Source organism: Varroa destructor, unplaced genomic scaffold, assembly GCF_002443255.2.
Source record: "Varroa destructor unplaced genomic scaffold, Vdes_3.0 BEIS01000003.1, whole genome shotgun sequence".
NCBI lineage: Eukaryota > Metazoa > Arthropoda > Arachnida > Mesostigmata > Varroidae > Varroa > Varroa destructor.
In genome coordinates, this window is record NW_019211456.1 from 8,094,928 (window position 1) to 8,111,707 (window position 16,780).

General features: G+C 40.2%; 1 protein-coding gene across 5 annotated transcripts in view; it reads right to left on the bottom strand.

Annotated features, from left to right (window-relative positions):
- Positions 1–3,023: 3,023 nt before the first annotated feature.
- LOC111247618 (suppressor of lurcher protein 1-like) overlaps positions 3,024–16,780 on the bottom strand; it is a 99,396-nt gene continuing 85,639 nt past the window's right edge. For all 5 annotated transcript variants that reach the window (XM_022798764.2, XM_022798770.2, XM_022798769.2 and 2 more), the window contains 13 exons: positions 14,277–14,322; positions 13,328–13,477; positions 11,744–11,782; positions 10,328–10,545; positions 9,853–10,027; positions 9,521–9,725; positions 8,389–8,590; positions 8,004–8,194; positions 7,714–7,840; positions 7,070–7,132; positions 6,314–6,500; positions 5,692–5,885; positions 3,024–5,099 (listed from right to left, as the gene is read on the bottom strand). In XM_022798764.2, coding sequence (XP_022654499.1) covers positions 5,061–5,099; positions 5,692–5,885; positions 6,314–6,500; positions 7,070–7,132; positions 7,714–7,840; positions 8,004–8,194; positions 8,389–8,590; positions 9,521–9,725; positions 9,853–10,027; positions 10,328–10,545; positions 11,744–11,782; positions 13,328–13,477; positions 14,277–14,322 — 1,836 coding nt within the window. In that variant the 3' untranslated portion in view covers positions 3,024–5,060. The remainder of the gene's footprint in view (positions 5,100–5,691; positions 5,886–6,313; positions 6,501–7,069; positions 7,133–7,713; positions 7,841–8,003; positions 8,195–8,388; positions 8,591–9,520; positions 9,726–9,852; positions 10,028–10,327; positions 10,546–11,743; positions 11,783–13,327; positions 13,478–14,276; positions 14,323–16,780) is intronic.

Sequence of the window (16,780 nt, forward strand, 5' to 3'; positions counted from 1 at the left end):
AGCGTAATATTTTCAATTATTACACATTTTTATTATTACTAAAATATTATCTATTATTTGGTTATTACTGTCTATAGTGTAATGGTGGTGGTAGTAGTAGTAGTAGTAGTAGTAGTAGTAGTAGTAGTAGTAGTAGTGGTAGTAAATTGTCGCTTAGATGGAGGAGGGTCATTGATCTATACAATTCGGCTAGCGAAATCATTATTAACCATTGAATTGTTCTTAGTTACTCTATTCGCTTTTAAATATTGGAATTATATTTATCGTTCCTCACTCTTTGACTATAATTACCAGTTTCAGCACTACAGTGTCCATCGTATTAGATTAGTAGTTGTTAAGCTAGTAATAGCATCCTCATTATAAATTATCGTTGTTACTGCTGTCGTAAATAGCGGTCACCTATGGCTTATTCGGGGGTTCATGATATTACTGTTATAATTACTATTATAATAATTATTCTCTCTCCTAATGTATCATAGTTATTATTGTTGTGATATCGATATTGTCAAGCTTTTACTATGTCATTGTATAATTAGTCGTGATCTCAATAATCAGTAGTAGTCAAAGTTATTCATCTTGTAGCGGGCGGTCAGCTGCCTAGGAAACGATGTTTTGGCGGACGCGGCGGCGGCGGCGGCGTCGTGCAATTTACAGACACATTGCATTGTAGAGTGATAACAAATTCTAAATAAGGAAACAATTTTTTTTCTAACGTGTGAATCAGAACTTGTGTGAGGGTTTTGGCTCGCACTCGATTTTAAAGAAAGTAGAAAAAGATTGGCGTGCGCAGCACCTGGCCAGTTGTTAACAGACAATTGCCAGTGTGAACGATGCAACGGCACAACGCTGCCTTGGGCCGTCAACCTCAAACGTTGGTTACCTAATTTTTCTAGAGACCACAACTACTCATAGCTTCAGTCGAGGAATGAGGTGAACGGCTTGTCTTTGTTGCTATGGGTATGCCATCCCCGTAGGTATCAAATATTGGGTTTAAGCCAGTCGATGCGAACGAACATCGATACCCGTATTGTAACAGTTCAAGTAAAAACAATATAGATAAACCCAATGTCGACTCTGTTCAGCTGTAGATTTTGTTGTAACTTTTCAAAGAAATAAAGACACACTATTCAGTCCCTATAAACGTGTGTGATGTAAACCACTCCTGCGGGTCGTTGTCGAAATTCCATACATCTCTATCTAGATAACTCTAGCAACAACAAACTATACAGTATTTTAACAAATAGAGATTACTGCCAGCTAAGAAAAAGGATCAATATATTTTCTGCCACTTTAAGAATTTTGACAGCATTTAGGCTGTGTATCACTAATACTCATGTATCACTCAGCCACAGCTCTACCATCCACAGGATGACTTCGAACTGAAGAGGCAAAATTGCCGTAGGCACAACCCTTCAACCAGTAAGTGCTCTTCGGTAAGGGGTGACTGTATCGAACTCGGTAGCTTGCATGCACCTAGACCATGTATGTGGCCGCTGGATTTGAGATGAAAATAAATAGCTATTAAAAAGTAAACTCAAAGATGTTGACAAAACATTGAACTCGGTTAAAAGGCTCTCTTCTGTTGATTCGACCCTAGATCAGAGTCATGTCAGATATATAGTCAGATCAGACTTCCCATGTCAGCCATGGATGAGTTTTTCTTGGAGCATTACAGAGCTGTTGTTGTTGTTGTTATTATTTTGTGTGAAAGCGAGTACACGAGCTGGATGGGTGAGCGATAGGCAAAAGAGGTCTGTCATTGACTAGTTTCTAGTACATCGCCTTTTAAGTACGGTATCTATCTAATATAATCATAATCATTATTATTATACTAATATTTTATTTGTAATATTTTATCGTTATTAGTCTTAATATTACTAAGATTGTTATTATTTGTTTAATTTATATCAGTGGTGGTATATATTATAGTAATTATCCTTGTAATAATAAGAATTATTATTTTATATCTGACTAGCCTAGCTATGAGCTACGCGACCGTTCCAATGATGGAGCCTCCTTGACTGGTTAGTGTCTGGCTAATCTGCTAACATTCGCCTGAAATGCCCAATTTTTTTGAAGGCCAGACTCGCAGAAAAAGGCTAGAAGGACGTAGAGTTGGAAATTAGTGAAATGGGATGGAGGAGGCAGGTTCGAGAAGATGTAAACGGCAGCGCGCTGTGGAACTGTATCTTCGTTCAAAACCGCAAAGGGCATCACATATACAGCGAAGGCTTGAAGAAGAAGACGTTAACAACAACTCGTTAGTACGGGTGTAATGTTTATGATCAGTATAGCGTTAAGTAGTAGAGGAGATATATCTTACATTCTTCCAGAGTCAGTGTCGTACTGCCCCAAAGCTGTACATTCCTAGGTTTGTTCGTGATAGACGAAATGCAACGTGCAGCATGCGAAAACAGGTTATAGAGCTTGTCGCTGTGCCACAACGCGGGCTTTCTGAGGAAACTTCGATGGAACACTTGGTATCATAACAGTTTGTTGGCGACGTCATCAGAGCGAAACAGGATACAGAATGATTACAACAAGCGCTTGCGCAAATTCAGAAGACAACAGTTTTGATATTGCAACCATTGTATAAGGGATTTCCGCTAGTCGCATAGCACCATATATATATATATATATATCTGCGTACTCTTGTCTCGCCGTACTTCAATATGTATTGTTAAAAATAGAACTCGAATATCTTGAAGTTCTTGGCTCGCTCTGTGATGTGCCACGGCCTGGTTCTCGTGCAAGAAATCACTTTGAGGATCTATAGGGAATATTACTGATATCGGCTGGTTGTTGCCTGTGGGAGTTTGGACTATTTTTTGTTGGTTTGGCATGTTATTTCCTCAATTTTTAAAATTGAGTTCTTGTTGTTTGTATGTATGTATGTATGTATGTATGTATGCTTGAATATAAGTTGGTCAAGTTATTTGAAAATTATTAAGCAATGCATTTAATAAAGCTCTCGAGCGAAGTCTCTCAAGCCGTTTGATGGGTATGATCATAATTCTATCGGGTAGACTTACGCTACGGTAGGCGACTCATTTATTCATTATGATTACATTGTGATTATTATCACAATTAACAGTTGTTTTGCATTATCTTCGGCGGTTATTAAAAACGATTTAAAATCTTTGGTACTTTCACGACGGAGAAAGTTTAGAACTTACATTACAGCTGTCTTTACATGTACATTGGAGTAGGGGACTGTACCGATAACCGGTTGGCGATTTGTATTGGTCGCATATCCAATATATATTGTGCCTAACGCTTTTCATAGTTGATTTACGTTGTCCGATTCATTTCGAACTACGGCGCCATCAAGTTTACATTCACTTGCACCGCTAAATCTTAAAGTCGCCATTGTCCAAGTTTGTATGTCATGATTCTTGAAAAAGTTCAAATATTTGTCTGCATGTCGTGTTAGATCGAGTACGAATCGCTAAATGCATTAGTTCGCTATCGAAGTGCCTTATGCGCTAGCTAGTAAATCAGTTTATATTGTAAGAATAACTAATATTGTTTGTTATGGTTAATTATCATGAAGTCGTATGACACGATCAGTGGTCTCTTGTCAGAACTCTGCCATTGAAACTTCCGCCATATTCTAGTTTCGTTAAACCATGATCTTTCATCAACTTCAGCTTCACCGATACTTGTGAATACATCAGGGTCGTCACATCGTTATTACCCTGAATCGCTGTTTATGATTATTTTATGTCACTGTTGTTTTTTGCGCGCTACTTTGAGCTGCTGTAACCCGAGTTTGACATAGAAGGTGATCTTGACACTTGCCCACAATCGTTTGTCTTCTGAGGTCGCTTCAGTGGAACGCTCTCAGGTGTTAATCGCAAAGTCGATCACTTTGCCGTTCTGTTTGCCCCCGGATGATAGAAAGTGCCGCGTATTGTTTAGTAGGTTCAGTCGATTACCATTATTTGGTTGAGGACTTATTCAGCGAGGTACTTAAGAAGAGGTGCTTCAGGTCTCTTCTTCACTAGTCATTGTTTCAGCTTTTCGTGCTGCAGCTGCACATATTGTAATCTGCTGTTGTGTTTGTTATTGTTGTACAAGGAAGTTCGCTTTTGTATCGAGGACCCTGTTAACCGACACTTTCGAATTCATTTCCTGCCTCTTCGACTTTGGTACTTTTGAGGTATCGAAAATATACTTGTCGAACGTACGTGTATGCCTCAAAGTCGAAAGGCAGTAGCTTTCATCTGCCTTTCCAAGTTGTTGTTGTTGTTGTTATTCTGGTTTTACGATCTTGCTGTTTCCTTTTATCGTTGCTGCTGATTTGTCGTTATGTTGCGATTGCTGTAGATAGCGGTTCTTACTTTGGCTTCGGTGTACATGCGATCCATTGCGGTCTCAGGACCCGGAAGATTTTTTAGTTCCACTCATGTGTATTGGACACGGTCTTACAGTCGATCTAAGCAGTCTTTACCGCTACATGGAACCATGCTATTGATGTGTTCATACGGTTCTTCGACTGTCAAACCCTGCCGGTGCTGTTTTTGCCGGCGTTATTTTGCCGGTTCAAGTTTGCCAATGTTATACATAGACATACACACATACACACACAGACACACACACACACACGCGCTCACACACGGGTGTGCTCTATCTCTGGCGTTGTTGACAATATGGCGTCGATACTAACAGGTTACTCATTATTGATGGATCAGTCTTTGTGTAGTTTTTGTGCCATTACCGACAATGAGACGGTCGTCGTTGTTGTCGTCATCATCACGGTCTTTGTCGAATCCATCATATCTATTGTCTTCATCGCCATAATAATGATTTGTTTGTTCCTCCGGCTGCTCTTCCGTTTTATCGTCTACCTGTTCAATGTTGCGCAAAAGTGCTTGTTGAGATTGGCTATTGCTGCTATTGTTGTAATAGTTTATAAATCTATATGATGTATTGTTGCAAAGATTGTACGGGTGTTGTTCTTGTTGACGCTGTTGTCCTCTGTGTTCTGCGCGCCGTAGTCTTCGATGTTTAGAGTAGGATGGGGGTCCTGATCGACCATCCTACACTGTAGACTCTAGTCACACATCATCCATACATTGGACGGCGAAATGCATTCCCTGAATTTCATCAAAATACGAAACAGAATGCTAAGCGATTAGGTGACAAATGATACACTTGTAGGAGTATAATGTAAGCGACCTGATGCGCTTTTTAGTGATTAAGTTCTGCGAGTCAATGCTTTATAATGCATTGATATAATAAGCGTTTCTTATATTCTTCATGAAAGTTTGAGATGATAGCAGCAATACGTAGACCTTATCAATTCAAACAGTCCGTTTAAACAGACTACTTTCTATAGACAACTGATATCGCAGTTGTATCAGTATTGAAATGATACAGATGATTTGAGAAGAATGAATATGTTTTCTTTGATATCTTTTTTCTATGTTCCAAGCAGTTCATTTTAGACGTAGGTGTTCCAGCTGAGATAATCAGTTAAACTAAATGATATTGGCCTTATATAGAGGCTCTAGTTTTAGGTGATAGCTTCCAGGTACCTTACGGCAATTTACGGATAATCACTGCCGATTTACTGCGGGGATCGTGATGCCAATTACTCCTAACAGATTTTGGGGCCCGATCTATACCATAAGATAACAGGGCCCCACCCCTATTATCGTATGAATGTGGTAGTATACTTGTTTGTACCTGTAAGGGTTGTAGATGAGGCGGCTGGATGTCGTCGTCATCGTGTGGCGGAAACACCAACGACATCCGTCGGCGTCGATTGCGCCGTCTGCGTCTCGTGCAGCCAGCGCAAAGGATCAGCAAGACGCCACACGCTGCACAAAGCGATGTACCGCCAACGACAAGGAACGCATTGATACCGCCGCTGCGTTGACCTAGAAAAGGCGAAGCACAGGTGAAACTACTTCGTAAATGATACGGGAAAATCCGACTATTTTTCTTATAGTTATAATAAGATCGCTGTTCACTAAAACGCACCTCTGTTTCAACAGTATTATTGTCAGTACCGTCCTGAAGTTTACACATGTTCGTAGCGCTGTAACTGTATACTGGTTCTAGTGTCTTTTTACATGTACACATTTTATCATAACTCCCTCCGGTATCATATATAAATTGTTGTAAAGCTAATAGGAAGCTGGCATAATTTATTGAGGCATATTAAAAAAATTTACAGAGCTGTTGAATATGTTCGGAACTTCGAGAATCTCGAAATTTAGTATATCCGTATATGTTTGACAGAACTGAAACTATTTACCTGTAGGTTCTAATAAAAGAAGATATGCTTATTGAACGCGATACTTACAGTTAAGTTCGTCTGTATCGTCACCTGGGCCACAATTTGGTAGGCCGTTACAAACAAGCTTGGCGGAAATGCATCGCCCATTGGCGTAACGCAGGCCCCCTGCAGATCCCGTTTTTGCGTTTGCCGTACCACTACCTGAGGTGGTCGGCACCTTTGGCGCCGCGCACGTCTCATCGTCGTCCCTGATCTGAGACACAAAGAAACAAGACAGGATTACTATCTAGAATAATATCATTATGAATGAATCGGGGCTATCGAAAACACAGAAGTATGACTCCATAACGAATTAAACGTTTTGAATTTTACGTCGGTCCCGTACTTGAGTCGTTAGACATCGCCTCAGATCGCTTACTGCCAACACAAAACGAGGTGTATCTATGTTCGTATTCGAACCTCTACCACTACGTGACCCTAACTTTAGTAGGCAAACAGGTTACCATTGCAGTATCACGAGGACATCATGTCGTAATGTTATAATTGAAAAAAATTGTATAGTCTTAAAAATGGCGTGCAATGTTACATAGTAATGCAAATTCTAGATTTCAAAGGTTTGAATACGCATCCGCATTGATGGTCGTCACCTACTTAATGATTAGAAGCTTTCCTCCTTCGGAGTCCAAAACGATATGCTTTCGAAGCTACCGAATAAATTACTACGATTTGCTACAGATAAATACACTCACATTTTTTTTTGGCCATTGGTCATACATACTTTGTGTATACAAGCCCTTCGAGTACAAGTATATGATAGCTTACCTCAGTCCATACGGCTTTAAAGCCTTGATTGCCAACAGCCTTAGCGGCAGTCATGAATTGCACCTGAAAGTTAGAAGCAGATTAACAATATAGAGAGCTTTGTGCAATACATCTATACAGTACTATTGTGGAACACTTCACCCCACGTATCATCGTTGAAAAGGCAAAGGCTTTATTTGGGAATTTCCATATGACTTCGACTTCTATTTGTTTTCCGAAAAAAAATCCTTAGGTAATTCCCGCCGCTTCTGCACACGAGTATGCCGCTTCAAATAGACACTTCGTAGTCTAGATGTACAAATAGCCTGATTGATTCTGAATCTCTAAAGCTCCAATAAGCCTTGCCTTTAACGACTAACTGAATCAAAAGTAAATTTGTATTCTGCCTTTGTATTGGGGCGTTCTATAGACAGTCGATCGGACGCCCCGTAATTAAATTGGTGCATTTTAGCGCTACTATAGAGTCAGTCGAGTAAAACATATAAAGATTTATATGCTCTTTCATGGCTTTGAACCAGCACAGAATATTAGTTAGATTGTGTGACAATTATTAACAGGTTTATTAATTTCATCATTCATAAATAAACTACGAAAACGCTACCAATAATAACGATAAGCATACGTGACGCTAGATGTGTACTTACTTTGAGCGAATTTCCGGTAGAGATGATCTCGCGGGTTTCATTAGTTAGCGTCTCCCCACAAAGTTCTACTGGAGGGCCCACACTGTCCGGATCTGGCCAGACTCGAACTACGGCTGATGGACATCCCCTGCAGAATTCAGAGTTCATAATGTACTCATAATGATAACAGGACATGAGCCTGGGAACAGGAAGCTAGTTGTGAACATTTTACGAGGTAACCCATATACAGTGACTGGGTTTTCTGCTATTCGGTTTGATACCATTCTTTATAATATTGCAATTAGTTGTACCGGTCAGTCGGTTCGCCCTCGACGTGGAAGAGCGTAAAATAGAAGTGGATGCGCCGTTTGGGTTTGACGGTTATCCAAAAGTTGCACAATTGGCGATCGTTTTTGTACGGTTCGGGGAAGCCCGGCGAAGTTACGACGCCACCCTCTAAACCACTTATGTTGCGTCCGCAATCGCCATATCGGTTTACGTTCTAATTGGACAGACACATAAAATAACGAACACACAATCATGAGTCGGCTAGTTACTAGATGAACTACATGAACCGCCGTACAGTGTCTTACATGCATCGTCTTACTGTAAAGTCGGCGTGTGTAGGTCACTTCGTCTGAAAATATCATAGGCTTACTAAATCTGCAGGCGTAACTTTGTCTAATAATTCCTGACCTTTAGGAAATAGTAATTGGCGTTAAAGCCCCCAGCGACGCCCGACTTGTCCGTATGCAGAACAACTCGCACTGTGTGATATCCAATATCTGTAACAATCGGTCCTGGGGCGGCACCCGAGCAATAGCGGCCATATTTCTTTTCCTGACCTGTTTTTTCATTTTGTTCATACAACTCCAACCAGTCTTCCTCGCAGCCGTCACTAAGGCATTAGATAAAAGAAAGTATTTAATTAGCTCGTTTAAGTTCTGTGAACTTTTTCCTAGCTAGTATTCCAGACTAGCCACTACACAATTGTGGGTTCGCTGAAATAACCATAGTTAAATACTTAAATCTGATAAGGTGGTCTGAAGACTTGATACCGAAGGCACCAGAAATTGCCTGTCCGTCAGGGAATTTTGGTAACAATCTAGACTTATAGATAAATGGCAGTGGCAAGCGGGTTGAGCGACAACGGTAATGGGCCGACGTTATTTTTTTCGATTAGTTGTGTACGTAATTATAGATTAAAGCAAACTAGCTAAACGTGCTGCTGCCTACCGAGAGCACGTCATTGGCTAAAGGTTTTACGGGGTGAATTAAAGCCACAGCAAGTAGGAGTCATATTCTCAAATGCCCATCATGTTGGCGTAGATGGAGATCAAAGGTGTACAAATCTACATTTATTAGCTGCTTTATAGATTATTACATTACGCCAAATCTACAAGCTTAGTAATAGCCTTGAGCCTATTACATATTTTTCTATTGGAAATCAATTCAAGTGACGAGTGCAAGCTGAATGATTTTTATGCCGTCAGCAAAGAGTACATTGGCCCTCGATTGGTACCTTAGTTAGTAAACGAAAATATTATTTGGCACAAATAAGATAATTTAGAGTATAATTTTATTTTTAGCACAGAAAAAAAATGACAATTGTCACTGGTTTAGATGTGTTCTCTATAATCTTTACAATTCTAGCAAAACGTGAAATAAGATAGTTAGCAAGAATTATGACGACCATTTTCTTTTTTTTTTTTTTGGTTAAATATTCAGTGGTCCTCAATATGAATATAGGCTAGATTTATTCATCAAGTGTTTGCTTATATGGCTGCATTAACGAGAAATGAAAAAACTTCCATTTATATATACTCACTTATATTGAGTTGTAGATGAATCTGAGCGGGTTTTGAAGTAGTTGAAGACGATCTTGACCTGTTCATCAGATCTACCGAGGAAATGGTACTCGCATGTCGTCATTGAAGGATAGTTGGCAGGGTAGCGTGGCGAGTTAAATTCACCAGTTTGTTGGCTTTCACTCACATAACTAAAGTAGCAGCCTTTATTCGGTGATGGTGTGCCTATATATTCATAATTGTGTAGGTACATTAATCTCTAGCACTTTTTGATATTTGGCTTATTATATCAGTAACCTAGAATGGAAGTAGAATGAAAAAATTAACCCTGAACACCTTACGGGACACCTACCGGGAATTTTGTAGTCGGTCTCGAATGTGTAGGTGGCTTTGAACCCCTGGCCCTGGGTATTGGCGCTGGAAAAAACCAGCATGAGTCGTGGGCCCTCGCTTCTCAGAGGCGGAGGAACCGTGTCCCCGCAGAACGCTTGGTCGAACGACTCCATTTCACCTCGCTCTTCCTGGCCCTATGAGAGATATCCCAAAATTTAATTGTATAAAGCTACTCTTGAAAGGGTCTTAGCGTCGTTAGCTTATACTAGTTAAAACTTTAATTAGGCTGAGGCTGACGAAGAGATTTTTAATTACACTCTTTTTATACTCGTTCTCGGTGCACGATATTCATTCCCGGTGCTTATTTCCAAGTACCCGCGTATTTAACTATGTGATAGATTTGTTGCTGTTATTATTACGGTTCAATAATCACATAATATAATATATTATTTCATGATATTTATAAAGTGGATATTTAGGAATAGCCAACGTACCTGCAAGTAAACCTTAAGAAAAGCGTCGCTGCATTCGGCATCGGAGGCGTTGATGTCGACCTTCTCAAAAGTCAGCCCGACGCGCTCGAGATGTTGAGCGTCTTCGAGTCCGTAGATAAAGTATTTGCAAACAACGCTCGCGGTGTACAGCAAGGGCCAGTTGGGAGAGTACACCGTCCCACTCGACTCCTTTCGCGACAGGATCTTCTGGTCACACTCTGCGTTCAGAACAAGTCGCAGATGATGACTCTGCATATGTAACCATTCTCTACAATGTAAGCGGACGATGAAACGCGCCATTTTCACATAATACTTTTCTCTACAGAAGTGTAAGGTCGTATGGTGTTATAACTTCAGCAAAATATCTCATTGGTAGTTTGTATCGTACTGTAAGTTGATATAGTTGATTCGAAGATTCTTTAGGTATGAATTCCTTCTCACTATGATAGTGCCTGCTGTCAGGTGAAGTTCAATTTATAACAGGTATATCGTTATGTATCGGTATATTTCAACGAATGCAGCTGTAAGACTGACATTATCGCCAAATGAGGGTGCGATTAGATGCTCGATCCAAATAGAGCTAAGTGCCTTTGACTTCGGACCATTAGTTATCGCGCATTCGTTCGTTCCTTTTCCAGTTGTGTGCTTTATGCAGTTCTGTCTGAATATAGAAAGTCAATACCTAAAGCACGGAGACACTACAGGTTCATTTATAGCGTCTGTTGAGTATCTTTTACATCAATGGCAAGGAACAGTCCATTTTGATCATCTAAACCTTGAAGACGCCTACACCAGGGCATAAGTCCTATCGTAATAGAGGAATGGTAGTCCAGGTTATGGCAGCCAACGACTAGTATAACCAGTGTGAAACGAAGGGCAGGGTTTAGTGAAATACCGGCCTGAGTAGTCGTCTAAGGTCGATTGAGTTAGGAAAAGAATGGTGCTGCTTTCTTACGTTGCTTGTTGATAAACGGCGATCACAACTTTAAGACGAGAGAACGAAGATGTCATTGGACATCGACCATGCTCTTATCTGCGAATCACAGTAGCTACGGTTTGTTTACGGGAGGAATTAGGGGAGCTGCCGACATGACCTCAAACACCTAACTAGCCCAGGTTATATTGAAAACAGAAACATAAGAACCTGTACGTATAAAACATAGGGGTTCACGTATTAATGGCATGTGTCTTAGAATAAGACTTCTCAAGTAATTGGTGTCTAAAAATAGGAGAAAAAAATAGAAAAAAGAAAGTTATACAATGCCGATTGAAATTCACATTGGGCTTAAGGCGTATGTTGACTGAGATTGTTGAAGTGACAAGATTTTAATCATTACATAATACACGATACGATAGTAAAGATCGAAGTACACATATGAACTTAATGGGGCAAGATTAGAATGCGTTGGCGCGTACCGGTTCCTCGTATATGTTCGCCGTCCTCACTGATGAAATCTGTAATAAAGACAAAAAAAATTAACTTCACTATTAGCCTCATTGTTTTTTACATCTATTACATACGATAAGTATATCATGAGCACTGATAGAGTGGTGCCGTTATTACTTGTTGCTGCACCCAAGCTGCAGTGGCTTGCCATTCTCCAAATAGGCAGAACGAAGCAGGTGATAAACGCCAGATTCTCCTGTGTATTACCTACTAATATGGTAAGATTGAATGTTGTTAAAAATTCAAGAGAGTGTATGTACATATTTTAGGAAATTATTATATGGAAGAATGCAGCTCATTCGACTGAGGTGTGAAATTTACAAACAGTTATGGCTAATATCTCCTATCATGAAAAAAAAAAACTATCCTGGAAGAGCATTGGAAAAACAGATTCCTAAATTGCAGGCTGAAAGCCTGCAATTTAGGAATGAAAAAATAGGGCAACCTTCTTCTTTTCGATACGATGATAACTGTTTAATTTCGCTTTTTTCAGTTCATCAACAATCGTCTAGAAGTGCTTTTACCGACAGATTGCTTATGGCGTTACTAGAGGAGTAGTGATAGGTATGAAGTACACGTCAATTTCTCCAATGCGTAGGAGTGTTCGGTAAAGAACATTCAAACACAATGCAAATATTAAGGCTCTACGAGAGTTTTGAGACAATCGGTTCTTCTAATAATAGTCGGTTATTGATGCGAGCCATATACTGCTGAAAAGCGACACGTAAGACACGGATCGTCTTAGTGCTAAGATACTATTTTATTCCAGATTTTTTTTTAAACGACCTTTTGTATCTGTTTCTATCAAATGCTAGAACAGAATTTATGTACATTTCTCTTAGGCACAGAAATAGGGCACTTCGTTTTTCATAGAATAAAAAAATTCAAATCTGTTTGATTTAAGCTTTGAAAGGAAGTAGGTAAACGAATAGGGTGATATAGTTATTCCAATTCTATTGATGCTGCTTTATAAATAGGATGCAAAGCCTTTCTAAATTTTTGTTCCAGCCGCTTGGTGGTAGTATGCGTGATATCCAGCTAACAAGTACTTGAATAGTACATCGAGGCCTTTGGATGATGAACACCAATAACATGTCAGACAGATTAAACCAAGCCCACTAAACCTGAGGTTGCTTTTATTCGCTGCTTATAATCAACCCAAACTAGGTACCCCTTTGTTTGGTATGTTCAATAAATTAGCAACTTTGGGCGGGATACTTTGCTATAGAGTGGACATCGTGCTTGCCACATCACTCCTCTGTTGTTTTCAGACCGCAGCAGAAATGCAAGAGCGAGTAAGGGAATTTTTTTGCCGACATACTTACTTTTGAATGCGAATATTTAATAGAATTTTATTACCCGAACACAATGGAGACAAGGCCTATTTTTTTTTTTTTAACTAACTTAGCTCATACTAGACGCCCGATACAATCGGGCACGTATTTTTGAGTGAACTAAACTTAAGTTAAATTAAGGAGCCGATTTGCGCATTCTACAACGTTGTCATGCGGAGAAAAGGAAGGTCCACATTCTTCATAACAGGTAGAACTAACCTAACTTGGCGAACTTTTCGGAAAACTCGAACCAGCCCGCGAAGCCCCTGTTCTGCGAGTCCGCCTGCCGGCGAAGAGTACGGAAGCGGACGAATAGGGCCTCCGCGGATGAGTACACTTCCAGGGATCGCTGCTGGCCGCAGTAGGTACCTTTACAGATAACAGATCAGATACATTATCGCGGTGAACCAGTCTGCAAAAAACAACTAAACGCGCACTATTTGCACGAAGTTCCACTTCTCCCCCCGGGTATAGAACTCCTCTAATTCCTACCGATTATAGACTATAGACTACCGACGATAGAATTGACAATAAATGAAAAGAAGAAGGCTACAACAAATCAGATATGCGTCTATAGCAAGGACTGACATTTATGGAATTGAAAGCTTTAATGGCTTATTAATTTATGCAAACAGTTGTTGTGTAGGAGTCGCCTGCAGGGTTGAATAAACGGTTAGTACTATCAGGCAAGGCGATCAAATGAGCTGGGATTGCCGTCTGTGATGCGTAATTAGGCCTCGTCGTATTTCTCATCTCGTTTAATGTTGGGCTCCCTGTAAAAGTGCAATCGACCATATCTCGTCACGTGTTTAAGAACAAGATAAAAGCGTTTACAAAAACTCTATCCCTTTACTTAAGTCCGTATTCCGATCCAAATCAACGGTTACCAGTCGCTGTTATATAAGGACGCAGCCTGAGACGCTTGCCCTGTTAATCACTACGCTACTTCACCATTGGAGGTTACCAAAGTCAAGCATGCAGCTAGAACTGTGACTGGCAAACCATCAATGTTGCCATCGACGATAACCTTAAAGCAGCACAGCAGTGATCAACCAAGAACATTATTTATAAATTTGAGGAGTAAGCGGACCGCCTGCTGTAGACCAGTGACGTTATGTAGGGCATGAATATTGAAACGCCTGATGAATGCCGCGTCTTCTGCACTTACCAATCAATGGACTGTTTTCGTCGTCAGGACCATCGTATACTTTTACCTGAAATTTGGTGCAGACATTCGCATTACTATGCTTCTATTATGTGAAGACGCGTCCTCAGCACACACAAAGATTACTCGGTAAAATAGCTCACTCACACAGAGCTTCCTGGGATGAAGCTCGCCAAGGACGCGACTAAATAATAGTTCGAGCTTTATATCTAATATAACCGTTAACCAGTGCTCCTGAAGACAGAATTGGCACAGAGATTTATAATCATTTCGATAATTTGTCAGCTTTTTTTTTTCGGAACTGTGACACCCTTTACTTGTTTTCACTAAGCGATTTTTGATGTTCATTATCCATCAATAGCATGGATCGGTTTAGCAGAAACGCGTCTGTTGTCGTTGGGGGCACTCTGTAATGACATTGTGCGCATTTCTTCTGATCTGCATTTTATGGAAGAAGCTAGACAGTTCTAAGGAGACCATCTCTAAACGACAGATAGCCACTCAAAACCGATGGGCTCTAATACTCAGTACTATAGATTGCGGAAGCCATGTCCTGTTTAATTATATTACGATACACATACCGCACGCTAGACATTTGCATTACGACTTCATTATGTCCGACGCTGTTACGGCCTGCATATTGTCTATCTTTTAGAGTAACTGTCTTGTCATCTGTTGTGACAGATGAGTCAATATAGTAATATACCGAATTCACTTCACACGATGGAATAGCGAAAAAAGCAGAAAGGTACTAAAAAAAACACTGTTTTCATTATGAGTTTACACCTTCTGGCATTCGTTCTTTAGGAAGAAAGGTCTAGCAGATTGGAATAAGGCTTATTATTGTTGTAGAGGATATCTGATTGGGATGTTATGACTTCCTAGCCAAACGATGACGCAAACGTAGAGAAAATGCATGGCATTGCACCGAGCAGTTGATCTACAAAACAAGTTCCAATTAAGGTAGTCCGCCAGAAGAATTTAGAAGCAATTAAGGAAAAATGGCAGAGGCGAGCCATCGGCTTTCGTCTATCACAAACCATACCCGTATCATGGCGTATACCCTGCGTGTAAAGTAGGATATACGTTAAACGATCTCCTCTTACTGGAAAATATCGTCGTGGTATTTGTGCTGTAGAATTTATGAACCAAAAATTAAACTGTTAATTAGTAAAGTTCGCCTTATTTTAAAAAGACATATTTTGTGTTGTCTTATGCCTGATATATTTCTTTGTCTGCAACTGTCGGATCCCCTTTGAGACTATAATAGTTTAAGCTTAGCTTTTTGTTGTCCGCGTATAGAAGAGAAAGCAACGGGAATCAGGTTTCATTCATCGAGGGGTTCATTATTTTGCAACGAAAGAAGATTAAGGATAGAAAGCTCTGTGTCCTTATCTCCTAAGAGACTGTTTACTAATTTTTTTTAGCCAGCATTCACCTTCCTCCTTAACCATGTAATGACACTGGTCGAATTGATTATCTTGCATCCCTGTCAGCCTAAGAAGAAGCTAATAAAAAAATCCTATTCCCAGCACGTCGACAGCAGAGCTGGTTCACTCTGCGCCCCCTATACGTTTAACGACCCAGCTAGTGCATCCAGCGGTTTTTAATATCAAATTGGGCTTCAGGCCTCCAACCTACCGCGGTCGGATTAGCTTGCAACCCCTCTCCTTTTTTTGCTCCTGTAACAGCACTCGAACTGTCAGATTTCGTCCTCAGAGCTACTTACAGCTTGGCTTCATTCGAGCTCTCGTAACTCCTGGAATTTGAGGCACCATTTTTCATTTATTGGCACAGAGTCAATTCTAGTAGGAGACCAAAAAGGTAGAAAACAAATTTCGTTGGCCATTTGTTCTTTCGTTTATTTTCACTGCAGAGCCATTCTCCCGAACTACCTTCTGCTCAATATGAGCGCTATCGACAACTAGTAGCGGTAGCATAAAAAACAAAAAGCCCATACCAGCAAAGTTTAACAAAGAAAATTGAATTAAAGACAATTTAACTTATCAGAACCAAATACACTATAAATTCAATTGAATCCCAATGGACTTAATCAAGGAAGATAAAACTTACATGGATAAGGTTTAAAACCACCTAACTTTATCATGTAGAACGTTCACTGTTTAACTTGCAAATACTCGCAACATTACGTGAGGCGATATTAACTACGATTTTAATTGTATTGTATCACATGGCTACTTGCCACACCTGTTTATCGGTGCAACCCCCACGATACACTCAACGGTACCGGGGCTATAAGCCCCACGATTAGAGTGGAAATTCTATTCCATTGGGAACCACCGACGCCTGTGTAAACGCACTAACGTCATCGGCTTTATTGTTAGGCGGCTGTCGTAGTAGCAATTGAAAAAGCATTTGTCCAATGCCCTTTGCATTGTCCCCCTTTTCCACACACCCTATACTTTCTTCATTCGCTTTCTCCCAATTTGAACGCCCTAAGTACCGTAGCTGATTTAAAATATTCGTCTCTTCTTTCAACAGTTACC